Source organism: Phacochoerus africanus, chromosome 3 (assembly GCF_016906955.1).
Source record: "Phacochoerus africanus isolate WHEZ1 chromosome 3, ROS_Pafr_v1, whole genome shotgun sequence".
In the NCBI taxonomy this organism is placed as follows: domain Eukaryota; kingdom Metazoa; phylum Chordata; class Mammalia; order Artiodactyla; family Suidae; genus Phacochoerus; species Phacochoerus africanus.
This window is the reverse complement of record NC_062546.1, coordinates 41,408,747-41,436,627: the sequence shown is the minus strand read 5'-3', so window position 1 is coordinate 41,436,627 and position 27,881 is coordinate 41,408,747. Positions and strand designations below refer to the sequence as shown.

At 43.8% G+C, this 27,881-nt stretch overlaps 1 protein-coding gene across 1 annotated transcript in view; it reads left to right on the top strand.

Annotated features, from left to right (window-relative positions):
• SPTLC3 (serine palmitoyltransferase long chain base subunit 3) overlaps positions 1 to 27,881 on the top strand; it is a 139,828-nt gene that overhangs the window by 77,370 nt on the left and 34,577 nt on the right. Inside the window, exons 8-9 of the mRNA XM_047771673.1 lie at positions 10,313 to 10,532; positions 17,840 to 17,966. Coding sequence (XP_047627629.1) covers positions 10,313 to 10,532; positions 17,840 to 17,966 — 347 coding nt within the window. The remainder of the gene's footprint in view (positions 1 to 10,312; positions 10,533 to 17,839; positions 17,967 to 27,881) is intronic.

Sequence of the window (27,881 nt, the reverse complement as noted above, 5' to 3'; positions counted from 1 at the left end):
TTGATTTTAGCTTTGGCTGCACCACAATTTCAAAGGCGGTCAGGGACTGGTTATTCAACAGAACACTCTTTGCCATTAAGACAGTAATAGATGTTGCCAATGGCTACCTGGCTGCCCCTAACTCAACAGAGCACCCAGACTCCAGTGCTCGCTAAACTTGGCCAATTGTTGGCTTCAGAATACAAAAGGCCTGCACATATTTTCCTCACGGTATCACTAATCTGGAGTGCGATTCTCTTTTTTATTTATTTATTTTCATTTTAAGGCTGCATCCGCGGCATATAGAAGTTCCCAGGCTAGGGGTCTAATTGGAGCTGTCTCTTCAGGCTTACACCACAGCCACAGCAACGCCAGATCTAAGCTGCATCTGCAACCAACACCGCAGCTCATGGCAACACAGGATCCTTAACCCACTGAGTGATGCCAGGGATCAACCCATATCCTCATGGATGCTATGTCGGGTTCTTAAACCATTTCGACACAATGAGAGCTCCTGGAGTGCATTTCTTTACCCAGAGCTGGAAAGAGGGTCTTAGCACCTGAAGGTAGGCTGGGTCTTCCTGCAGCTTTTAGGCTGAGCAGACAAAACATCCACTACACCGATCAGAGCTGCATCTTTATACTTCGGGTTGTGATGGAATTTGCTTCATTCTCTGTCTGAAGTGATTATTGTTACTAACATGGAAATTGCCTCTGAGCCTGTCTTCTGTCACAATGCCCTAGTCCATGAACTGAGGGAACATTACTCCAGAGTTGCTCACTCCTCAATCAGTTCTCAATCCTAAAGTGCAAAGAACCAAGGGTGATGTTTCCTAGGAAACGGTTCTAGAAAAGCAAACATTATGAAAAGGAAGAGAATGAGGGCTTAACTTCCCAACAAGGAAGGGTGTAGCTGCAGAGGAGACTGGAGATCAGAAGCAGCATCATTTCTTTTTTTTTTTTGGCCACAGCCAAGGCATATGGAATTCCCAGGCCAGGGATCAAACCTGCACCATAACAGTGACAAAGCTGGATTTTTAATCTGCTAAGCCTCTGGGGAGCTCCAGAAGCAGCCTTTCTTTCAGCAGCTAATCGAATCACCTCCCAGACACATTTGGTCGTGCGCAATTGTCACGACCACAGTGGAGTACTAGTGGCATTAGTTGGGCTGAGTCCAGAAGTGCCTCTAAACCTCCCTCAGGTTCGAGGGACAGTCCCCTATGACAGAGAATTACTGGGCTCGAAGTGTCAACAGTGCCAAGGTTGAGAAGCCCTACTCTTCGAATAACTGAACCACTCACTGCCCTGAGCTTGCTCCTTATAGGAAATAATCTCATCTCAACTTCGGGCTGTCCTAACCTCAAGCATGGATCTTTCTCCCTGTGATTTGTGCCAGATGCCAGCCTGTGAGGGGAGCCCTTAGCTAAACACCTGTCGGTCAGGCCTGGATGGATGGGAGCACAGATCAACTGAGGGAGAACAGACGGGCATCTTCCTTAAGCAGAGTAAACAGAACCCGACTGCAAATAAACAGAACTTGGCTCCACTCAAGGGAAGCTGTGTTCTAAGTACTTTGATCACGGCTGAAATTAAGTGGACCACCAGTGTTTCACTGTCAAACATCCCTATCAGTTATACAGGCAATCACCGGGGCAGCAGGGCTTGTTAACAGCTATACTGGGCCTGGGTACTACTGTGATCTTAAGATGACAAGGGAGCCAGGTGTGGACTTTGGCTCCAAGTCAAGGTGGCACCCATCACAGTTTAGGGTTCACGAGCAGTGGTGACGACCCAGTGACCTACTGCTGTTAAACAATCCACCCCAAAGCCCCACAGCTTACACAGTTATTCTTTCCCAGTCAAAGCACATCACAAGACAATCACAGATTCAAGGGGAGGAGAAAGAGACCCCCACCTCTTGATGGCAGGATTGGCTTGAAGGTACAGAGATGGGAAGACTTGCAGGAAGCTGTCTTTGGAGGCGGCTCCATCGCCCTGACATGTATACAGAGAGAAGCCTCCACTGTCCATGCACCTGCCTTCACAGAGAGGTTCCAGAGTTCCTGTCATGGTGCAGTGGAGTTGAATCCAACTGAGAACCGTGAGGTTGCAGGTTCAATCCCTGGCCTCACTCAGTGGGATAAAGATCCAGCGTGGTGTATGTCACAAATACAGCTCGTATCTGGCATTGCTGCATCTGTGGCGTAGACTGACAGCTGTAGCTTGGATCCGACCCCTAGCCTGGGAACTTCCATATGCCGCCAAATGTGGCCCTAAAAAGCAAAAAAATAAAATAAAATAAATAATAATAATAATTAAAAAAATAAAGTAAAAAAAAAAATCCACACAGAGGTTCCTTTCATCTCACCTGCACAGGAATGTTGTCTCTAAACCAGGCTGTAACCTAAAAGGCCTCCTTCATCAAAAGGACACAGGGGGCCTCTATACCTCCCGGGGCCTCCGTTTCTTCATCTGTAAAATAAGGCTTGTCCAGAGTAGAATTCTGGAACACCTGGACATTCTCCTTTGCTGCTTCTCACCAGAAAATGAAATCATTTCCCACCAGATTTTCCAAAGGGCCAGGGTTTGGGATGTGAATTCACTAGTTCAATGTGGGAGTTCCTGTTGTGCTTCAGCGGGCTAAGATCCATGAGGATGCAGTTCGATCCCTGGCCTCACTCAGTGGGTTAAAGGATCCAGCATTGCCACACACTGCGGTGTAGGTGGCAGGCAAGGCTTGGATCTGGTGTTGCTGTGGCTACGGCATAAACCAGCAACTGCAGCTCCAGTTCTACCCCTAGCCTGAGAACTTCTCTGTGCCACAGATGTAGCCCTAGAAAGGAAAAAAAAAAGCAAAAACAAAAACACGTGCACGTTGACTTTTTAGAGAAGTGTTATGGACATATACCTCGTTGACGTCCACAGAGACCCTCCTTAGAGTTTTCACTCCCAGATCTTTTTTTATCTCTGGCTATAGTTTGCCCCCATGGACAGAATCTGACCGCCGCCCCCGCCCAGATAGCTCTCATGAATCAATTTTTTGCAAAAGTCTGGAAAAGAGCAGTCAGCCAAATCAGACCAGTCCAGGTAGCATCAAGGTAGAAAAGGCTAGATACCAATTCCAAGAAGTCAGTAAATGCCACAAAAGCAGTTGTGATGATGGTCAGAATAGTAACAACAATATCATCATCGATAGGTCAAGGAAATTTCTCAATCGCAATGAATCGGACACCTAGGCTTCTCAGGGACACAAAACTAGGAGACTCTAAATAGTGCTTGGAGTCCCCTGGTGGCCTAGTGGTTAAGGTTAACAGCCTACAGTGTTGTCACTGCTGTGGTACAAGTTTGATCCCTGGCCCCAGGAACGTCCACATGCCATGGGCATGGCCAAAAAAAAAAAAAATAATAAATAAAAAATAAAATGAGATAAAATAGTACTTAGGAGTTCCCATTGTGGCTCAGTGGCTTAAGTATCCAACAGTGTCTGTGAGGATGTGGGTGAAATCCCTGGCCTTGCTCAGTGGGTTAAGGATCTGGTGTTGCTGTGACTGTGGTGTAGGCCTGCAGCTGCAGCTCTGATTCAACCCTAGCCTGGGAACTTCCGTGTGCCACAGGGACCAGAGTAAAAGGGGAAAAAAAAAAAAAGAAGAAGAAGAAGAAATAGTGCTTAAAGGAAATTGCAGATGCAAATACCAAAAGAGTACTATTGTACTCTTAAACCCAAAATCATGGCATTACAGAGTCAGGGGAATCAGGATCTGGAGGAAAGCCAGGGACATGGTCTCAAATCCAGTGTCATTGCCTACAGCGCTGTGCTCTTCAAGAGATTCTTTGGTAAGAATTGAAGGATATCACTTAAGCTAGTGTTTGGCAGAAGTCCAGCCCATAGTAAACCCACAACCAAGGTCAGCTGTCTTTATCATTAAATTTATTTTCAGTTGAGGAAGTTGCAACTTGGAACATGATAAGCCATCTGCGTAGCGAAGCTGTTTGACACCTGCAGGATAGAGATTGGAGCACAGGACACACACTTATCATGCAAAGCATCTCACATGGGCCATCTTGAGTAGGTACCCCTGGTACCCTTGAGGTTATTGTGAGGATAAAGACGTTGAGGTGTGAGACCCCAAAAGCTAGCCCCAGGGCAGAGAACTGAGATGAAACAATCGAACCAGGTGGCCCTGCTGGGACAGAGGCCCAGTGTCAACTGAAGGGACAGCGCATGTGTCCACATCCATCGCAGTAAACATGGCAAATGCAAGGACATCCATGTGCCTTTCACCATTAACCTCTCTAGGGCTTAGTTTCTTCTGCAAAATAGAGAGATTAAAACTTGAAGTCTAAAGTTCCATGATTCCATGATTTGGGGGCATAAAAGTATAATAATACCATTTTAGTGTTCTCATCTGCATTTTCCTTGAAGCATTGCTTTAAAGTCCCTCCCTTCTAGTTTTTTGGTCTCTGAGAAGTCTAGTGACCGATTTATCTTGGTTGAGATATCTCAAAATTATTAAAAATTACACTGGAGATGGGGAGAAGACTCCCAAATAAACCTGGGATATAAACTAGCATAGTTGGAGCCCAAACTTTCAAAATAAAATTAATCAAGAAATGTGGACTTCCCACTGTGGCTCAGTGGGTTAAGAACCCAACATCATGGCTGTGAGGATGCAGGTTTGATCCCTTGCCTCGCTCAGTGGGTTAAGGATCCAGCATTGTCGCAAGCTGCAGCATAGGTCACAGATGTGGCTCAGATCCAGCATTTCTGTGGCTGTGGTGTAGGCCTTACCTGAAGCTCTGATTGGACCCCTAGTCCAGGAATTTTCATATACCAGAGGTGCAGCCCTAAAAAGAAAAAAGAAAGGAAGGAAGGAAGAAAGGAAGGAAGAAGGAAGACTGCCCAACCCTTTCAAAAAAGAAGACATATATAAACAATTTTTGAAATCCCAGAATGCCAGTTTCTCTAAGACTATAAGCCATTCTCCTGCCCCAAATAATGTCAGTATAAGGACTGAGAACTTCAATGGTAAACTCTAATCTATACCTCAGTGGTTTAAACAAATAAAGACAAAGAAAAAGAGAACTCTAGTTACTTTGCTTTTAATTAACCTGAGCGCCTTTACAGCCCTCTCTTTCCACCTTCCTTTCTTCTCTTGGATTATACTCTGGGCCCACCAAGGAGGTTTTTCCACCATGTAAGTTGGCAAAGCCGTGGTTTAATTCCCAGTCCTGCCAGTGGGTATTGTGGTTTATATGTGGAGGAGAAGGTGGTGAGAGGGAGATTTCAAAGAGGAGTCTTGTCACTTAGCTAATACATTATGTAATATAAAAGATATAAAGAAATGTTTCACTGGCTTGCCTATTTAAGAATGATACACGTCTCTTCAAATTAACTAATGGAATTATCTTTACCTATGGTTGTATTTTAGTTGTTTTTCTTTTTCTTTCTTTCTTTCTTTCTCTCTTTCTTTCTTTCTTTCTTTCTTTCTTTCTTTCTTTCTTTCTTTCTTTCTTTCTTTCTTTCTATTGAAGTCAAAAGAAAACAATGTTCCACTCAGGAAGAAAGAATAAAACACTGTTTCTGGACTTTTTTTTTTTTTAATCATTTTTGGCACAGTGTTCTTTGACAGCAATATGCAGGCATAACAGCAGTAGCTTTTTTAACGTACACACCAAGCTCAATATCCCACTATAGGAAAAGGTTCGATTCAAATTCGGTCACATGGAGAAAAGAAAAACTTAGAGTGAATATAGCTCTTTATAAAAACTGTGTTGTCTCTTGGACTCACATGTGCCCTGCGTTGACTCCAGAAATCAACAGTCTCGTCGAGTCATTAATCTTAGAGGAAGAAATATAAACCAGGTGGGCAGGATCCTAACATCAACTGGACCAGCCCCGGCAAAGATGGCTAATTAGCTGCCCTGAGTGTCTGCAAACTGTTCAATATTAACCCTGGCTCCTGTGCCAAATTCAGTTTTAGAACAAAGAAGGGCTGTTTGTGACATGTCAGGTTTTCAGCATGTTTGGGTTACCAACTTCTAACATTTTCAAAGATGAGAATAAGATTCTAGAATTTGGAGGGCATGCAGCCATTTATTATGTATGCCACCCATATGTCTTCCTCCCGGAAGGTTCCATGCAGACCTCCCAGTTTCTCATATTAGGTCCCGTGGCCACCATTTCCTCCCAAGCTCCTCCTGAGAACAAGAACAGCCCGATACACACATTAGGTGTCAGACATTTTATCAGCATTATTTCTTGTCATCCTTATAAAGACCTTACAAGCAGGGTGCCATCCTCTTGCCTATTTTACACTGAGGAAACCAAGGCAGAGAACATCAAGGTGCCCAGGTCCTCGGTTAGTAAGTGGCATTGGGTCCAATTTCAGCTTAGGCAGTCAGAGAGCTGAGCCACGTCCCCTTCAACAGAAACAACTTGACTGGGAGATCGGGGTTCATAGATGCAAACTATTGCCTTTGGAATGGATTAGCAATGAGATCCTGCTGTGTAGCACTGGGAACTCTGTCTAGTCACTTATGATGGAGCATGAGAATGTGAGAAAAAAGAATGTGTACATGTATGTGTGATTGGGTCATCATGCTGTACAGTAGAAAAAAAATTTTATTGGGGAAACAACAATTAAAAAATTATAAAAAAAGAGAAACAACTTGAACTAACAATTACTCTAAGAAAATGCTGTAATTAAGGTTTGCAAGAAAATGCTTGCAAACCTTGATAAGAGAAGATGACTCTCTTTGGTCTTCATTTCACTAAAATCTGAAAAGAGCTTTCAAATGGCCTTGTGAGAAGCATGCATGCAATAAGCTGTCATTAACCTTAAGAACATTTTCTGTGCAAGACAACGTCAAGAGCATTAGAAGACTCATCGATATACACAATGGAATACTACTCAGCCATAAAAAAGAGCATTAGAAGACTCATCGATATACACAATGGAATACTACTCAGCCATAAAAAATACCATTTATAGCAACATGGATGGAACTAGAGACTCTCATACTGAGTGAAATAAGTCAGAAAGAGAAAGACAAATACCATATGATATCACTTATAACTGGAATCTAATATACAGCACAAATGAACATTTCCACAGAAAAGAAAATCATGGACCTGGAGAATAGACTTGTGGACACCCTGGGGGAGAGGGAGGGAGTGGGAGAGATCAGGAGCTTGGGGTTATTGGATACAACTTGGAATGGATTTACAATGAGATCCTGCTGAGTAGCATTGAGAACTGTGTCTAGATACTTACACTGTAACAGAACAAAGGGTGGAAAAAAAAATGTATACATGTAAGTGTATCTTGGCCCCCATGCTGTACAGCGGAAAAATAAATTAATTTAAAAAAAAAAAAAAGACTCATCGGGTTAAGAATCTGGTGTTGTCGTTGGCACAGTTTCAATCCCTGGCCAGGGAACTTGCACAAGCCATGGGCCCTCCCCCCCCCCAAAAAAAAGACAAACCACAGATTGCAAAAGATACATTTGATAAAGGACTGTTATCTAAATATTCAGAGAACTCTTAGAACTCAACATTAAGAAAACAACCAAAGACCAGGATCCCAGGATCGGCAGCCTCTCTAAAGCACTGGAACGCAGGTTCAATCCCTTGCCTGGCACAGTGGATTAAGGATTCAGTGTTGCCACAGTTGCTGCATAGGTCACAACTGCAGCTCAGATCAGAGGAACTTCCTTTGCCTTGGGGCAGCCAAAAAAGAAAAGAAAGATCAAGTGAGAGAGAAAGAGAGAGGAAGGAAGGAAGGAGGAAAACAACCAGGTTGAGAAATGGCCAAAGACCTTAACAGATACCTCACTGAAGAATATGTACAGATGGCAAAAACATGTGAAAAGATGCTCCACATCGGATGCTATCAGGGAAATGCAAATGAAAACAGTGAGGTACCACTATGCATCTATTAGCAGGCCACAAACTGGAGCCCTGACAGTAAGTGCTGGTTAGGCTGTGCCGCACCCTGGAGGTCTCCTTCATTCACTGCTGGTGAGAATGTGAAATGGGACTGCCACTTGGGAAGACAGTTTGGTAGTTTCTGACAAACATACTCTTAACATACAATCTAGCAATCATGCCACCTGGTATTTACCTAAAGGAGTTGAAAACGTGTGTCCGTGTAAAACCCTGCACACAGATGTTTATAGCCTCTTTGTTTATAATTGCCCAAACTTGGAAGCCACCCAAATGCTCTTTGGTTGGCAAATGGATAAATACACAACTAGATAATGGAGTATTATTCCATGTAAAAAGAAATGAGCTATCGAGCCATGAAAACTCATGGAGGAAACCTGAATGGATATTCCTAAGTGAAAGCAGTCAGTCTGAAGAGGTTAAATAGCATAGGATTCCAACTACATAATCATGTTCTGGGAAAAGGCAGAATTATGGAAACAGCAACAAGGTCCCTGCTTGCCCGGGGTTCAGTAGGGGGTGGGATGAATAGGTGGAGCTCCCTGGATTTTTAGGGCAGTGACAATAGTTATATGATAGTGATGGACACATGTCATTATGCATTTGTCCAAACCCATAGAATGTACAACACCAAGAGTGAACCATAATATAAACTATGGGCTTTAGATGGTGATGTGTCAATGTCAGTTAATTGGTTTTAACAAATGTACCACTGTGGTGGGTGATGTTGATAAGGGGAGAGGTTATGCATCTGTCAGGGAGAGGGTATATGGGAAATTTCTGTAACCTCTGCTCAATTTTGCTGTGAACCCAAAACTGCTGTGCAAAATAAAATCCTAAAAAAAAAAAAAAAATCACAAATGCTACGTCCAATACCCGTTGGTCTGGATAACTACATACCAGCAGGACTGTTTTGACTAAATCAGCTTAAGGCTCAAGTTATTTTTAATACATTAAAGTGACTAAATAAACTAATTAAGAAGAAGGGAGAAGTTCAACTCTCTGTTTGCATCGATTGACTAGTTCATGAACTAAATTGACAGGTGGTTCGAATTGTTTGACAAGGTCCTTTGTAGCATGAGAGTGTGAGTCTGTGTGTTTTCCTAGAACTTGCCTGTCAGTGCAGTCAAAACTATGTGCCATGTAAATGCAGCTTACAGAGTGTTCTGAGAACTGATTCAAGATAAAAGGTCTCTTAAATCCCTTGGGTTCCAGAGGTGCCACATCAATCTGAATGTTAATCTTCCTTGCTTATTTACTTCCTGTTTTTCCCTCTGTTGGAGGACTTGAAGAGTTTTTCGCAAATTACAAAACCATGGACATTTACGATAACACCATGAAAAATTAAGCATTTCGGACTACATCAAAAGTTGATCTATAGCAGTGGTTCTCAACCAGCAGTGCTGGAATCTCCTGGGGGCTTGATAGAAATGCAGATTCTCAGCCCACCTCAGACCTAATAAATCAGAAACCCTGGGGGTGGGGCTTAGCAATGTGTGTTAACAAATCTTTCAAGAGATTCTGTTGCTCACTCAAGATTGGGAACCATTGCCCTACAGGAAACACCATGAGGTGCCTTAAGTAAGCCTTTGACTTCAGTGAGGACTGAATTAAAGAGCCTATGTCCTTGGCTTTAATGACTACTAAGATGTCTTCAAGTTCTTTTGCATGTTTTGAATTCCTACTTTTATTTTATTTTTTTCTTTTTACTGCTGTGCCTGTGGCCTATGGAAGTCCCTCAGAGGAAGCTGAGGCCTATGCCACAGCCACGTCTGCTACCTATGCCACAGCCACGTCTGCTACCTATGCCACAGCTTGTAGCAATGCCGGATCCTTAACACACTGAGTGAGGCCAGGGATCGAACTCACATCCTCATGGAGACAACATCAGTTTCTTAACCTGATGAGCCACAACAGGAACTTCTGAATTCCTTCTTTTAATTTCCAATAATTCAAGTACTGGGTTTAGGTCAAACAGAACTGGCCAAATAGGAGCAGGCTGATAAAGATGCATTAGTATAGAGCAATTTAATTAAAACTAGCAAAGTACCTAGAATCCAACATGGTGGTTTTAGTTACACTAGTCAGTTTTACAGATACAATTGATCACCAATGCCATGAGCTAATAGTTCACCCGGGAATTAGCTGTAACAACTCAAAGGGCTTAAATCCATTGGATAAAAATGACTGTTCCAAGTGCAATAACGCCAGAGCAGCCTGATAGAGAGGGTGGCCTCAACACAATAAAACAAGCCTTGAGAAGAAAAGAATGGCCTGTGTCTGTCATCCCTGTCTGGTGTCTGTCTGGGCAGGCTGTCTGCAAGGGGCAGTGACCCAGAGCTGCCCCAGATGGCACACCTGCTGACAGCATTTCTCCTTCTGCTCTAGCATGGAAGGTTCCATCGTGTATCTGCCCCAGATCGTGGCTCTAAAGAAGAAATACAAGGCTTACCTCTACATAGATGAAGCTCACAGTATTGGGTCCCTGGGCCCCACCGGCCGAGGTGTGGTGGAATTCTTTGGAATGGACCCCAGAGATGTCGATGTGTGCATGGGCACTTTCACCAAAAGCTTTGGAGCCTCGGGGGGCTACTTAGCTGGAAGAAAGGTAAGTATGTTATGTCTGTTTAGAACCTGAATGCCCTGGGAACGCCACCTGAGGGGTTCTCTGGTTTCCTCCAGAGCGTCTGTGCAGCTTGGCAACCCAGATCCATCAGCGCAGCCTAGTGGGTGTGTTCACAGCCAAGGGAGGCCCAGGTCAAGAAGCCTGATGGTGCGAGAGGCATGGGATGCATGATGACATGATCAGAAAAAAGGCAACACCGGCTGTGCACCCAGGCCAAGACTTAGTGCAAAGGAGAAGGATGGCATACTCTGCAGGGCAGCATCTAAGGAGTCATAGAATGAACATCAGTCTTGCAGACACATGACAGGAAGGGGCGGGGCATCTAAGGAGACTGAATGAATATCATTCTTGTAGACACATGACTGACAGGAGATGGCAGGGTTCTTTTTCAGAAAGAGGGAATGATGGGTACATCATGCCAAAGAAATGATGCTACGAAACTGTAAGCAGTTTGGCTTTGGTGGCGTGAAGAAAGCAAGGTGGGCGGTAGAAACAGTGGGTAAAAGTCAGAGGCTGAGGGCGTTGAGCTACACATTGGGGGTTTTAAGAATTGTAGCAAGATCGGAAATGTCTCTTCTTTTTTTTGGGGGGGGGGCGGCTTTTCAGGGCCTCACCCTCGGTGTGTAGAAGTTCCCAGGCTAGGGGTAGAATCGGAACTGAAGCCACTGGCTATAGCCACACCCACAGTCAGCCAAATCAGAGCCTATCTGCAGCCTATACCACAGCTCACGGCAATGGTTGGATCCTTAACCCACTGAGTGAGGCGAGGGATGGAACCTTCGTCCTCATGGATGCTAGTCAGATTGCTTTCCACTGAGTCATGATGGGAACTCCCTGGAAATGTCTTTTTAAAAGATTTTTCTCTCCCACAAATGTGGGTAAGTTGTGGGTCAGAGCTTGTCATCCTCTAATGTCTTTTCCACCTGACTTAAGATTCTGATCTGATGGGATGAGACTAAGGAAGCGTTAGCCCCGTGCTTCTAGTGCCAGTATTACCAAGGGCATTGCCAACATAAAACAAATGCTATCACATTTAAAATGGATAAGCAACAAGGTTCTGCTCTACAGCACAGGGAACTATATCCAGTCTCTTGGGATAGAACATAACGGAAGATAGTGTGAGAAAAAGAATGTATATAGATGTATGACTAGATCATGATGCTACAAAGCAGAAATTAAACAACGAGTATAGTAAATCAACTATACTTTAATTTAAAAAAAGGCTTAAAAGAATTTTAAATAAGAGGGAAAGGAAGGAGAGAAAGAAAATGAAATTAAACCCAGGTTTGGTAGTTCCTGTTGTGATTCAGCAGGTTAAGAACCCGACTAGTATCCATGAGGATGAGGATTTGATCCCTGGATACACTCAGTGAATTAAGGATCCGGTACTGCTGTGAGCTGTGGCATTGGTCTCGAACATAGCTCAAATCTGGTGTTGTCGTGGCTGTGCTGTAGGCTAGCAGCTGCAGTTCCAATTTGGCCCCTAGACCGAGAACTTCCAAATGCCACAGTTGTGCCCCCCGCAAAAAAAGGGGAAAAATGGGTTTGAGGTTTCAAAAAGTCAGTTATCTGCTCCCTTATATGAAAATTTTATCCAAATCCTAATGGCTACACCTCCGACAGGCCTACACCTGTCTCAAAGAGATGATGAGGGGGTGTTGGCTCCCCTCAGGAGGACTCAGAAGACCCAAAAGCAAGTGGCTCAATGATTTCCCTAAATTCCGGATTCCTTACTTGTTGTCACCAGCAGAAACAGGAGTTCAGACTACCGGTAAACCGTTTAGACAAACCAGGGAGTAGAGCCAAAAGTGATCTAGTCATTGAAAGCCTATGATTTAAAGTAACAGTTTTTAATGCAGCTGATCGCCGTACCTTGAGAGGTACAAATGCTGAAAACGCTTAGAGCTTTCAGTGGTCTTTACCCTTCAATAAGCATTACTTCCTACCCAGCTCAAAGTTTTGCTCTTTATGGTTCCTCCACGGGCCTGTGGGAATTAGCTGGGTGATGCTAAAAACATGGGGAATGCCCAGGATCTTACACAATTTTAAAGCTAAATCTGGCGAGAGGTTAACAGTTCTCTTCCTTGACTGTCACAGCAATGGGATGAGATCGTCTTTAATTCAGGAGCACTCTCACACAGGCTACTTGGCTTTGTGAGCTTGTGGTTTTGTGATTACTTTAACAGCAGTTCTGAACTACAAAATTTTTAATCAAGCGTAACTCTGTTTCCTGAACCAAAGGCACCTGAATAAACGGAAGCCAGCAGATCTTTGAAATGTGTCAAATTTGGGAGCCGTCACAAGGTTCCACTCAGATTCCCCTTTAAACCAAGGCTCCCGACCACCAGAAGTTAGGACAAGCTGAGTATGGTTCTCCCTCAGACTCTATGTGCCCTTGTCCGGGGAACTGCTCTTGATTTGGGGAAGATACTAAGCAATTGTGAAAATTATTATTTACACTAATTGGGATGAAGAAAAAGTATGTAGATCTTTTTTTGCTCTTTAAAAAACTCATTCCGTGCATACTTGGACCCAGAGGGCTGCATCATTTCCCTTTCTCCCCCTCTTCTCACCCTCCCCCCTTACTTTCCCCTCCCCTCTTTCCTGCCCCTCCCTCCTCCATATTACACTGCAGCCTCTGAATTTACCACTAGATGGCAGCAAGAATTAGAGAGTGTTTGGCTGGGACCCATTTGTCTTTACTGAGACCTGCTTCCCTGAAACAGCAAAATGCAAAATAGGGCAGTTTTCAAGACTGGGAGAGTGTGCAGGAAATAGGAGGCCATTCAAAAAAGTGTCTGGGTGTTTAGTCTCCTGATGACTTAAAAATCAGATAAACACCCGTTTGGAATCAATTTGATGAGATTGTGATAAATCCAGGTAAACTATGGTTTCCTTCCAACCTAATGAGCCCGTGAGTTAATGGAACGTATGTATCTGCTCTTCTGTACATTTAAGTTGATAAATTATGTTAATTTTAAATTATGTGTAGTTTCCATTTAAATCCAAGTTTTTATTCCCCTGGACATGGAAGAATTTTGAGAAGAATTTTCACTTTGAGCCTTTTTTAAAAACTATACTTCTTAATTGGTAGGTCATAGAATTGGGCAAATGCTAAAGATCTTTGTTTGAAAAAAAATCTCCCTACTATCCATTTAAACATTTTGAGTTCAGTTTTCAGAGTTACATCATCATGTTTTTTCTGGATATTTGAAAATATTTCCATTTGGGGGAGTACTGCAAAAGCCCCAGCATTCTAGATACTAGATACTACAAAAGCCCAAACACATTAATCACAAAAAGGATGTTAAACTGCACAATAGGACCTTACATTTTTCTGAAATGTTAATAATTTCAAGTTCACTACATGGATGGGCTTCCTAATAAATCTTGATATTTAAAACTAATCACTTGGGTCCAAAACTCTAGAGAGGGACAAAACCATTCACCTTATCTTAATAATAATTCTCTTTTTAAAGTCAGTGTCAGTGGTAGTGGTAGAGGGACTATATTCCCAATAACAATTTCTAGAAGGTTCTAGAAATCCTTTTGGAGTAGGTCAAGGTCAGAACTGCATGCCTTAGCAACCAGATGCGTCACAGAAGAAAATATATTTAGAAACACACAAGAGAAAAATTGGTTTGGTGCTAAGATACAACCACAGAGAGAAGAGATTTTGGTTGTGGCTTCAGCCTTCTCTAAGAAAATGTCCTACAAATTCATCTCCACCCTTGGAGTTGACTGCCCTGGCCAGACCTACTCTCCCCACCTCAGGGAAACTGCTAAATCAGTCTCTCAAGAGCCAGCAAGGATTTACTGTTTTGCCCACTGTGGATTTAGAACTGCTGCAGATGATCTGTGAATGGCCCATCTTGAAGCTTTTGTTCTTTCATAACCTTCAGTGGAACATCAGGTACTTCTATCCACCTCTCAGAGCTCCACGAATGGAGGCTTCTTCTTCTTCTGTTTCTTCTTCTTCTTCTCCTCTTTCTCCTTCTCCTTTTCCTCCTCCTCCTTCTCCTCCTCCTCCTCCTCCTTTTACTTCAGCCATGCCTCCAAGCATGCGGAAGTTCCCCAGGCCACAGATGGAACCCACGACACAGAAGTGACAAGATCAAATTTTTAACCTGCTGAGCCACCAGAGAACTCTCTGAAGAAAACCTGAGCTGGATAGTTTCCTTATTTTTATTTTTAAATTTGCATCAATTCAGTTGCTGAGGAGACGGGGTCAATGTCATAGACTCTAGTCTTGGCAGGGGGTGGGGGGGGGGGGTGGGTGTCCAGATTTTTCACCAGCATGGATCCTGAGTCCTCTCACATGCCTGGGGATGACACTGGCTTTCACAGCCTCCACAGACTGACCAGAGATTTGCAAAAGAAGGAAGGAAAAATAGCCCTCAGGCCTGATAGGCTGCCGGGTTGAGATTCTGGAAAGGAAGTGGGGCAGAGCAGGCAGGATTGGTGGGAGTGTTAGACCCAGAAGTCTGGGTGCCAGAGGAAGGCAGAAGCCAGTCCTGCTCTGTGTGCTCAGCCCAGGCTGTCTTTACCAGCCCTTTGAAGTAAATGAGGGTCATGGAATAAACTCCAAGATGTTTATTCTAAGAGCCTCCTGTCTGAGTTCCCCCTTGTCTTTGAACTCCAGGCTTGGGGTTTTGCACTTACTAATGGCCTTAGAAACTCAGTCTGAGGAGACCTCTAACCTGCCTTGAAGGAAAACACAACCCTGACTCTCCTTGTCAAAGAATGAAGCCAACTCTTAACTACGGCTCATGGCACCCAGTGGACAATAATAGGAAGGAATCAGAAACCAGGAACTAAGGTTTCCGAGGCTCTGTGGGGGTTACTCTAGGAGCCCCACTTTCTGTACCAAGCAAGCAAGTGAGCTCCCATTCACGCACTCCAATTCTGAGAGAAATAAGATTATGGGCAAGATAGTCTCAACGTTAAAGGGAAGAGATACTATGCTGATGAAGCACTTATAAAACTAAGGGTGCACATAACCTTCGCTTTGTGAAATACCTGATTTGCAAAGGGAAATTGGAGTTTGGAGACATAAAGAGCCCGTTAGGGATCAAAGGCAGCTTTGTTTTATTTTTTTGGTTTTTGTCAGTGATGCCCCAAGGCTACACGAATATCACTACACCTCTTCCTAAGAATGCTGCTTAGTACTCCCTTCTATACATCAGGGGCCTTCACCATCCTTCCTCGGTCCCTAAAACCCCTCTGCTTTCCACTAGACCATCAGTATTTTACCAGGCCCCCTCTAAATAGCCACCACTATGGATTTTAAGAGAGTGTATAAGAAAGTATATAACTCAAGAAGGTTTCAGGTTTTTTGCAGAAATAAAAGTTAATAGATATGAAAGAGTTTGAGACTGATGCAATTCTCTGGTTTAGTACCATGAACACGGGAGTGTAATAGGAACTCTCCCCTTCCCCTCTTCCTCCAGAAGCACAATCTCTGTGGATTAAGGAAAGCACAACAGGGGTAAGGAGCTGTGAAGGAGGCTTGTCTGTGCTCCCCTGGGTCCTCCCTCACCCCATGCCAAGCCAGCTCCTCTGATCTGAAGAAGTAATATAGTATAGTGCAAAGGGCAGAGGGATGCTAGAGCCAAACTCTGTGGGTCCACATCCTTGTTATCCAGCCACTTTGGGGCTGGATCATTTTCTGATCTGGTCTGTAATTCAGTGATCCCACCTATCAAATGGAAATTAAAATAGTACCTACCTCAAAGCATTATTGTGAAGCTAAAATGAGTTAATATATAGAAAGTTCTTCAAATCGAGACTTGTGCAGCTGATGAACATTACCTTGGGGTCTATCAGTGAAATCATCAGCTCTGCTACCTCTGTAGTCATGTAGTCTGCCACAGGTCTGGGTCCTTTCTTTATTTTCTACTTATGTATTAAAAGTTTGTTTGTTTTTGTTTTATTTTTCTTTTTAGGCATTTGGAGGTTCCCAGGCTAGGGGTCTAATCTGAGCTACAGCTGCCGGCCTATGCCACAGCCACAACAATGCCAGATCCAAGCTGCCTCTGCAACCTACATCACAGCTCATGGCAATGCCGGATCCTCAACCCACTGAGCAAGGCCAGGGATTGAACCTGCAACCTCATGGTTCCTCGTCGGATTCATTTCTGCTGAGCCATGATGGGAACTCCCTACTTATTTATTTATTTATTTATTTATTGCCTCTCTCATGGCATATGGAAGTTCCTGGGCCAGGAATTGAATCTGAGCTGCAGCTGGAATCTAAATGCCTCTCTTTTCCTTACTTTTCACTCTTACCCAATAAGGCAGTTCTGGGCTTAAAACCTTTGGTTTGTTGTTTGGGTCTATTAATATGAGTCACATAACCTAACAGCATTCCCCTCTGCAAAAGGAGGCAGCTGCAATAAAGACAGTCCGAACTTTTATATTGCGGTCCTCTCCTCCCACCCCATGCTTCCATTTTTAAGAATCTCTGAGTTGGCAACCCATCAACAATAATTGCCAACAGCACCAGGAATTCACTTTACACCTGATGCTTTTTTAAAAAATTAATTAATTAATTTTCTGCTTTTTAGGGTCCTTATCTGAGGCAAATATGGAGGTTCCCAGGCTAGGGGTCGAATCAGAGATACAGCTGCCAGCCTACACCACAGGCACAGCAACACCAGATCCGAGCCGCGTCTGCAACCTACACCACAGCTCACGGCAATGCCAGATCCTTAACCCACTGAGCGAGACCAGGGATTGAACTCGAAACCTCATGGTTCCTAGTCAGATTTGTTTCCACTGCGCCACAATGGGAACTTGTCATTTAAGGGAATCTCCCGTAGCCACTCCTGCTGGCCAGACCTCCTCTCTTTCCTCTGTATTCTGTTCGCCCTACTGCATATACTAGTTTGCGTGGCTTTTTACTTTTCTTGCCATTACTTCTCCATGGGCAGGAATACATCTGATGTAATATGTTAAGGGCAGAAAACACATCCCTTCAGACACTTCTGAACACTCAACCGGTGCTTGGATAGGCTAGGTACTCAAGCAAATGTCTAGGAAACCATTTTTCTTTTGCACATCTGGTTTTGCCTTACAGCTCTCAACTCCAAATTCTCAGCATCCCATGTTTGTATACTTTCTAGGTGTTTGAAGGAGAGATGAAGAAGAAGGGATAGAAAAAAAAATAGTTTGGTGATACCCACGGACGGTCCGACTACATTCAAGAATTAACTGTCTTGGGCTATAATGGATGGAGATGGGATCACCAGCACTGAGATTTATTTGCCTTCTCTTTGGATTTCTTAAAGGACCTTGTGGATTATTTACGAGCTCACTCACACAGTGCTGCTTATGCTACATCCATGAGCCCTCCAGTAGCAGAGCAAATCATCAGATCGATGAAATTAATCATGGGACTGGATGGGACCACGCAAGGTAAGAGAGTCCATGGCTATCACTCCTCCTGTAAGCTCCTTTCTTAGGCCTCTCTGTCTCCCTTGTGCCCCAACAACCTCCCCCTTCTCTAATATACACCTTCATCTCAACATAACCAATTTGTAAATCAAGCCATGTGTACATCAACAGTACATAGTACAGAATAGTACATAGTAGAAGTTCCTACTGTGCTGCAATGGGATTGGAGGCATCTTGGGAGCTCTGGGATGTGGGTTCAACCCCTGGCCCAGTTAAGGATCTGGCATTGCTGCAGCTGCTGAGGTTGCAGCTGCAGCTCAGATCTGATCCCGGCCTGGCACGGGAACTCCTTATGCCAGGGGACAGCCAAAAAAAGAGAATAGTACAGAGAACATAAATGTACTAAAACTGCTGTCGGCACAAAAGAAGGGGGAGGATGCTTTTTGAAAGCAAAAATGCCCTGGCAGGTCATCTCTCAGCCCACCTGTCCTGCTCACAGCCCGGGACCCTCAGGGTGACCTATAGAAAAGCGAGTGGGCCTAAAACAGCTCTAATTCACCTCTTAATGTTATCAGTAAATGTGGATACATTTGTTTAATTGGTTGTGTTAAAAGGAAGTTGACCTTGGTGTATGTTTGCTGTGATTTCTTGGGACTGTCACTTGTGTTTCCCTTGAGAACAATCTCGCCAACTTAATACTCATTTTTTTCATCCATCCACCCATCCATCTATTCATTCATTTGTTCACTCATTCATTACCAGCCAGAGATTGGGGAGAAGAAATCCATTGCTGCCCATTTAAGGATATATGGATAAAGCACACCATGATAACTTTCCTGTCATTTCTTAGATGTCAGGTCACCACAGCCAAGGTGTGCTACTTTGTTCAACTCAAATGAGCTTAATCTTCTTTTTGAAAAACTATTTCAGAGTTCCTGTTGTGGCTCAGTGGTTAAGGACCCAACATTGTCTCTCTGAGGATGCAGGTTCGATCTGTGCCCCTCATGGGTTAATGCTCCTGCATTGCTGCAAGCTTCGGCGTAGGTCATAGATGCGGCTTGAATCCAGTGTTGCAAGGACTGTAGCTTAGGCTCAAGCTGCAGCTCTGATTCAAACCCTAGCCCAGGAACTTCCATATGTCACCGATGGGGCCTTAAGCGGAAAAAAAAAAGAAGGAAAGAAATACTGTTTCATCAAAGGCTCTAGGAACTCTCTATCTTTCAGATACAGTTTATAGAGTTTCTGCTACATATCACAATGGGGGGCAGTGATGGACAGGGCAGTTCTTGCTGTCAAGCAATCTAGTGAGTGTGTTTGTTTATGAAACAGCAAATTATCCTGGCTAAGACCTGCCCCCTGGGCTGATGTGAAGCCCTACACTGTTTAGTACATCTGTCCAGGCTGACTCTTTCAGTAGAAGTATGAAATTTTATTAAAGCAGCAGAATAATTTATTTGCATACAAATTTTACCCAGAAGGCTACTACATAAAACAGACTAGAATAGGGCTGGTCTGGATGACGTAGTGTCTCCACCTACCTCCAAAGTGCTGGTCCCTGAAGCCCTTCCACTGAGCTCCAGTGCTCCCCAGGGTTAAACTGAAAGGACAGACCTTTCTTTTTCACTAAATCAGGGGCTTTCAGGGTGATTCTGTTCCTCCATGTAGAATGCAGTGATTGATTGATCTCTAAGGTCCTCTCCAGCTTTGACATTTGGGTTTTATGATGCTGTGCCTTATTGAGTAGTCTGTGTGCAAAAGGAAATGAGAATTCAATCTCTCTATGGTGCAGTGGTTAAGGGTGCCTGGACTCGATTCCTGGAATACCACTTAACAGCTGCCTGGACTCGATTCCTGGGATACCACTTAACTTGCTGTGTGGCCTTAGGCAAGTGACTTACCTTATCTGTTCAACCCTGAGCAAGTTCCTTCTCTGTGTTTCAGTTCCTCCAGCTGCAAAATAAGGAAGAGAATATGGATAAGTTATGATACTTATGAGAAATAGGTCAATGAAGGCACACAAAATACTTTAAATTGTGACTGAAAACAATTCTGCATATAAAAAGCACTATATAATCACTAGCTGTTACTTATTCCTGAGTTGTTGAAGAAGTATTTGGACCATATCTCAGAGATGCTATAGGAAGGATTCTTATGATGGTGATGAGGTAAGACTAGATTTCCTTCAAGGTCCTGGATTAGCCATGAGAAGCTACATTATGGCCGTGTAACAATAAACCTTGAAAATGGTTTAAGTCTCAGTGACTTAACTGAACCAGGTTTATTTCTTGCTCACACCAGATCTAATACAAAGTGAACAATCCCTTGCACACTTCCCTTCTATAGGAAGTGACTCAAGCTGCTGCCAGCTTGAAGTTTGACCATCTCAACACATGACCTCCGTGGTCACCAGGGAAGAACGAGCATCAGCCTAGAAGTGACTTATCACCTTGTTAATAGTCCATTGACCAAAACTAGTCACATGGCCCACCTGAACTGGGGGGAGCGGTGGTGGTAAATTAAGGGCATCAGGATCTTCTTGACTGCATGCATTTCTTTTTCTTCTTTTTTTTTAATGGCTGCACTACAACATATGGAAGTTCCTGGGCCAGGGATTGGCCTATGTCACAGCTGTGGCAACACCAGATTCTTTAACCCACTCTCCCAGGCCGGGGATTGAAACCTGTACCTTTGCAGCAACCTGAGCCGCTGCAGTCAGATTCTTAATCCACTGCATTATAGCAGGAATGCCTGCATGAATTTCTTAGTAGAAAATAATTATTTGAGACTTAAACTAAAATGCAAGGAAATGAATTGTCCTATAATGACCAGAATTAACCATTGGACTTATTTTAAAGACGAATAGCTAGAAAAAAAAAGTTACTCTGAAAATTAGCCTATGTCTCAATAAGGATCACTAATTTCTTGGAGTTCCCATTGTGGTTTAGCAGGTTAAGAAGCTGACATAGCGTCCATGAGTTGCAGGTTCAATCCCTGGCCTCGCTCAGTGGGTTAAGGATCTGGCATCACTGTAAGCTGCAGCATAGTCATAGATGCTGCTTGGGTCTGGCATTGGTGTGGCTGTGATATAGGCTGGGAGATGCAGCTCCAATCCAACCCCTCGCCTAGGAACTTCTATATGCCACAGGTGCAGCAGTAAAGGGAAAAAAAATTTTTTTGAAGAACCACTAATTTCTTAAGCCCTATAGTGTACATTTTATTAGAATCAGTTCATCTGCATGTACCCAACTTGACAATCTTTTCTTTTCTGCCTCTGGATGATTTTACCACCTCATCGCATACCTAACTCACTCTGCTTATCTGATCGAAAAGATGTGCAGGAAAATTACATTTCGGAATATGATCACAGGTCCTTTGATAGCCATCTAGTATCAGTTTTTTCTTCCCCCAAGGTGGGCACAATATTACTCTGGCTTCCCTCTCTTAGCCTTAAAATTAAAGAATTCCTCGGTTATGATTTTTAACCTCCTAGGGTTTTTTTTTTTTTTTTTGTCTTTTTTGCCTTATTTAGGGCCCCTTCCCGTGGCATATGGAGGTTCCCAGGCTAGGGGTCTAATCAGAGCTGGTAGCTGCTGGCCTACGCCAGAGCCACAGCAACGTGGGATCCGAGCCACGTCTGTGACCTACACCACAGCTCACAGCAATGTCGGATCCTTAACCCACTGAGCAAGGCCAGGGATCGAACCCACAACCTCATGGTTCCTAGTCGGATTCGTTAACCACTGAGCCACGACGGGAACTCCCAACCTCCCAGTTAAAAGTTTCTCACTTCATTCTTCTTACCACCTTAAGAGAGAAAAGAAAGAAAGACGAAGGAAGGTAATGTGTATGGTCTGTGTTCCTAGAAGCAAGATATATGAGAATCAGGAAGAAAGATTGGACAGTTTCTATTCAAGGGAATGAAGAAAAGAAAATGGTAGGAAAGAAAACTGACAGAATCCTCAGCCAAGTTTCAGATGGTTCAGCCTGACACAGCTTTGGAAGGGTTCAAAGACACTGAGTGAATGATCATGCTGGCCTCATTTACTACAATGCCTGCTTTAAATAAAATCAACAGGAATGGCAGGGAACATTGCATTCCCTCACTGCAGAGATAGAACAAATCTCAGGGTAAAGTTGCCCAAAGCTCAAAGGGCTGTACTACGTCAAGCCAGAGCTGCTTACAGGGTCTGAGAAACTGCCCAGCCCTAAGCCTTCATCTTGGGCCCACTCCCCTGCCACTGTGATGGGAGCCTTTCAAGGCTTTGTTTTGGGTTGAGTTGGGGGCGAAGTTGGCCAGATCTGTTCTTTGATGAATGTCTTCACTTTAATCTGCAAGGCAAAGCCATACGCTTCAAAGAAAGGCAGGCTGCAGGAATAAGGTCAGTGTTCCTTTGAAGCCAAGGTTCAAAGATGAAATAGCAGTCCCAGTGAAATGACAATGTTTATGCACAAACAGCCTCCTTCACTCTGCAGCCAGGCTGCTTGAGGAGTTAATGCACAGGCACTGAGGGGCTGCCAGTCCCCCAGGTCTTTCACAGGCACCAAGACCCTTTCCATCTCCTGTTCTGTCACTCTGGGTCACATAATGAACCCAAAGTGGAGATTTCGTTTCTCCATTCTAATGGGTGTTGGGTAGTCCACCAGCCAAAGCAATGCTGTAAGGCCCTCAAGGGCAAGAACTGTGCCTTGAATTCATTTGCTGTTGAGTGTCAGACCCAGCACTTGGCTTAATGAATATGTCATGACTCACCCTCCCTCTTACAGTCCCCTTGACTTCAGATCAGTGTTTAGAACATCTTATCTAAATAAGATGGAGGGAATTTTTTTTTTTTCGTCTTTTGTCCTTTTTAGGGCCACACCTGTGGCATATGGAGGTTCCCAGGCTAGGCGTCTAATCGGAGCTCTAGCCACCGGCCTACGCCAGAGCCACAGCAATGCGGGATCTGAGCCACATCTGCAACCTACACCACAGCTCATGGAAACACTGGATCCTTAACCCACTGACCCAGCCAGGGATTGAACGTGCAACCTCATGGCTCCTAGTTGGATTCGTTTCCGCTGTGCCACGATGGGAACTCCGATGGAGGGAATGTTGATCCCGCAGGACTGGGTGTCAGTTCCACACCAACTGTGGTGGCAGAAGTCACCCCTCAGATCACCCCTTAGTGATGAACCCCACCTTTGAAGAGGTTCAGAAAGATGGCAGCTCTGTAATTTTCTCCAGTGAGACATGGCAGCAGAAGCCACAGGGGTGTGGGCCCCAAACCACGCCAGCCACTCCCCTAAAGTAAGCATCCTCAACATTTGGCTTATGATTATTTATTTACATCTTGAGGCACATTTTTCAATTAATCATCAACATTCTTTTTGAAGCTCCAATTTGGGCTCTCTGTTCCTACCTTCCCTTTTCCCAGCTCTGGGGAATCTTTTACTTCTCAGAGAAAATACAAGTTGTATCATGGGGAGGATTTAGGGTGTGGGCCTTGCAGCCAGACTGCATGGGGCCAGGTCCCAACCAGTCACTTGCTCCATGAATGGTAAGTGGCTTAACCCCCTCCTAGCCTCAGTTCCTTCATTGTAATTTGGGCTTGTAGGGCAGATTAAGTGATATAATATAGATAATGAACTTAGCATGACATGCTCTACTACTACGTATAATAAACATTCAATAAAGGTGAACAATTACTGTTTGTTTTTGTTTTTGTGGGGGTTTTTTGGCTGTACCTGTGGCATGTGGAAGTTCCCGGACGAGGGATCAAACCTGTACCACAGCAGTGACCCAAGCCATAGCAGTGACAATGCCAGATCCTTGACCCACTAGGCCACCAGAACTCCCAGTTACTATTATTTTTAACACATCTGCTTTCTCCCCTTCCTCCTCCAGTTTTTCCAATAGTTTTGATGGGTCCTAGAATATTCCTGTCCTTCAGGCCTTACATCTACTCCATCGGCAAGTCTTAACAACACTGCTTTTGACATACACCCAGAATCTGGTCCCCTCTCAACCTCTCCACATGGCCTCCATCAGCCCTTACCTGGATCAATGGTGTGGCCTCATGAATTTCCACCTCACTTGTGCCTTTTGCCATTTCATGACTTGTTCTCTACCCAGAAGACAAAATTATCTTTAAAAATGTAATTCAGGGAGTTCCTATTGTGGTTCATGGATTGTAACCCAACTAATATCCATGAGGATGTGGGTGCGATCCCTGGCCTTACTCAGTGGGTTAAGGATCCAGCGTTGCTGTGAGCTGTGGTGTAGATCACAGATGCAGCTCAGATCCTGGATTGCTGTGGCTGTGATGTCGACTGGTAGCTGTAGCTCTGATTCCACCCCTAGCCTGGGAACTGCCATATGCTGCACATGCAACTCTTAAAAAAAAAAAAAAATAGCGGGGGAAAAAAATGTAACTCAGACCAAATCACCGCTGCACTCAAATTTTCCATTCCTTCCCCTCTGAATTCAGTATAAAGTCCAGTCCGAGCCCTTCAAGGCTTCTCGTGATGTGGTCTTCCAAGTTTGCCAACTCTCACTCCCTCACTCCAAGCAGCTGGCATCTTTGCTTGTCCCAGAATGTGGGGAACAGCTCCCACAGAAAGTCTTTGCACTTGCCAGCCAACACCTACACAACCCACTCCCTCACTTTCTTCATGTCCTTGCTAAAAATTAGCTTTATGAGGAGACAAGCTGTATCCTTAACTGCACACGCCCCCCCCCCTTGTCCCTAGAATCTTCCTGACCTTGCTTTAGTCTTCAGAGCATGTATGAACACCTGACAAAGGATGTACCCATCTGCTTATTTTATGGTTTCCCTCACTCAGATGTAAACTCCAGGAGAATAAGCACTCTATCAGACTCGCTCATCACACTGAGAAGTCACAAGCTCTCAATGATTATCTGTTGAATCCTTCTCTCTCTCTCCCTCTTAGATCAGCAAATAAGCAACCCTTATCTCCTCATCTCCATGCTTGGTTCTCTCCCCTTCCCACCTTCTAAAGGCATCGGCCCCTTTACTCAACCATGAACTTGTTCATTCCCTTCATCCTAAAGAGCTTCATTCTGTTCCGTTCTGCCCACCTCCCCTTCTCCCCCCTCAGCCATCAGCCCTCATTCTCTTCCTGGTTCCACAGACTCTGCTGGCTCAGAGGTGCCCCTGCCCACCTACCCTGCTGGCCCTTCTTCAGCCAGATTTGACCTCTCTGCCCTCAATCCTTGAGAACCGTCTGTCTAACCTTCTTGGTGGAAGATGGGAAAATGCTCTTCTTTTTTCTTCCCTTTCACTTTTTTTTTTTTTTTTGGCTTTTTGGTGGCATATGGAGGTTCCCAGGCTAGGGGTCGAATTGGAGCTGCAGCCGCTGGCCTACACCACAGCCACAGCAATGCAGCATCCGAGCTTCATCTGCGACCTACACCACAGCTCACTGCAACGCTGGATCCTTAACCTACTGAGCAAGCCAGGGATCAAACCTGCATCCTAATGGATGCTAATCAGATTTGTTAACTACTGAGCCATGATGGGAACGCTGATGCTCTTCTTTTTTGGTTCCTTTTTGTTTGTCTGTCCTTCCTCTCCTTTCCTGCTCAGTCCACTTCCCCATCTGCATCTGCCAGAATCCCATCCTCTGCTCTCTACTGTCTCCTCTGCACAAGTATGCCCTCCTTTGTCTGTTGTGTAGAAATATGCTTCTCAAATGTGAGCCTAAATCAGAGTCACCTGAACAATGGATCACTTCTTGGCTAACACACTCTTTAAAAAACAAAACAAAACAAAACAAAAGTTGTATTAGTTTCAGATGTACAGGGCAGTAATTCAGTTATACATACATCCATTCCTTTTCAGGTTCTTTTCCCATACAGTTTTTACATAGTATTGAGTAACTCTCCTTGTGCTATTCAGTAGATCCTGTTACCCATCTATTTTATATGTAGTAGTGAGTATATGTCAGTCCCAACCCCCTAATTTATCCCTTTTCCACTTTACCCTTTTGGCAACCATAAGTTAGGTTTCAAAATTTTGAATCTGTTTCTGGTTTGTAAATTCTTTTGTATCATTTTTTTTAAATTACCAATTAAAGTCCCATTCTTTATTCAGGTTTTATTTTTTTTAATTTTTTGAACCATATTTTATTTTATTTCTTTTTTTATCACTGTGAGAAGAAAAAAAAGAATGTATACATGTATGTGTAACTGGGTCACCATGCTGTACAGAAAAAAAAAATAATGTATTGGGGAAATAAAAAAAAAATAATGCACTCTTTATCTCACCAAAATGGCTTTAGGAAAAGGGAAACTCTGATTTCATCAGCTTTTCTTTCTGTTACTTCAGGACTAGGCTGATGGGATAATCACCAACTTTATAAGTCACAAAACTTTTTTGCTATCATACGCATGAAAATGGTTGATCTGTTTATAACTGAGTGGCCAATAGCATTTCCCTAGAGAGAAAAACAGTAGTGGAGATTTACTTACAAGTGAAAATAAAGACAGAGTTCTATTTCCTGACGTATAATATCCAACTTCAGTAGAATAAGCCTTCATCATTGCTAATAAAATCTCCTATGCTTAAACAATAAAGTTCAGAAAAATAAGATTTTCTATTTTTCTTTGACACCATGCTTGCCCCTCTTTGCCCCTAAACAGAAAGATTTTCTGGGTAGCAGGGGATGATGTGTCTGGATGGATATTGTATAGGCAGTGAAAACTGAAGGTAAAATCAGGATGGAATAGTAAATTGTGACCTTCCTGGAAATAAAGCCGTTAGCTATACAGGACTCTCAAAAACATAGGGAATTTGCCAGAATGGAATACAATAGGGTTTTTTGTGTGTAACATTTTAGGATTATTCCTGCAAAAAGATAAGATAAATAGTATCACCACCATCAATTATTTTAGATATTATCAATTGAACTCAGATATTATCCAGGTAATTACCTCAGTTCTCCACTTTCAATAGGAAGAAGCAGCTCAATAAGCTTATCAGAGTATGGAGAGGCAGGTTTTGCCAAACATTAGCAGGAAGGCTAATAAGAGAAGGATGAGGAGGGGTTCCCTGGTGGCTCAGTGGGTTAAGGATCTGGTGCAGTCACTGCTGTGGCTTGGGTCATTTCTGTGATGCAGGTTCGATCCCTGGCCCAAGAACTTCCATATGTCACAGGCATGGCCAAAAGAGAGAGAGAGAGAAAGATGGGGAAACTGAGTCAAAAATTAGCACTAAGTACCCCCAGCCATTATCCAGTACAGGAATTCTTCCTCAGAGCTTCCTTTTGCCTTTTAGCAAGTGAGAATTGTGACAGGGCCAAGATCTGAGGAGGAAGTATTCAATAGACACACTCCCCAACAGACGGCCTCCTCCCACTAACCCTTTCTGAGGTTTTACTTCTTGCTTGACTTGAGAGGTATTCAAAACATTCCATCTGTGAAGAAGCTGCCACCTCAGCCCTAGAATTCTGCTTGCCCATCCTTTGGCGAGGTTGGGGAATGAAGACTAGCATCTAATAGAATCATTCTGCTTTTTCCCTCTGAGGATCAGCCTCTGGGATGGAGAGGCTCTCCATTTCTGAACTGGACAGATGATGTCTTTTAAATCCACCTTGTTTGTATTACAGGGTCACTACTTTATTACTGATGCTGCCCATCTTAAAATTAAAACTGAGTATTCTGAAGTTCCTGTTTTGGCTCAGTGGTAACAAACCTGCCTAGTGTCCATGAGGATACAGGTTCGAGCCCTGTCCTCACTTTGCTCAGTGGGTTAAGGATCCAGCATTGCCATGAGCTGTGGTGCAGGTCACAGACACGGCTGGGATATGGTCTTGCTGTGGCTGTGGCCCACAGCTTGGGGTCCAATTGGACCCCTAGCCTGGGAACTTCTGTATGCTGAAGGTTTGGTCCTAGAAAGAAAAGAAAAGAAAAGAAAAGAAAAGAAAAGAAAAGAAAAG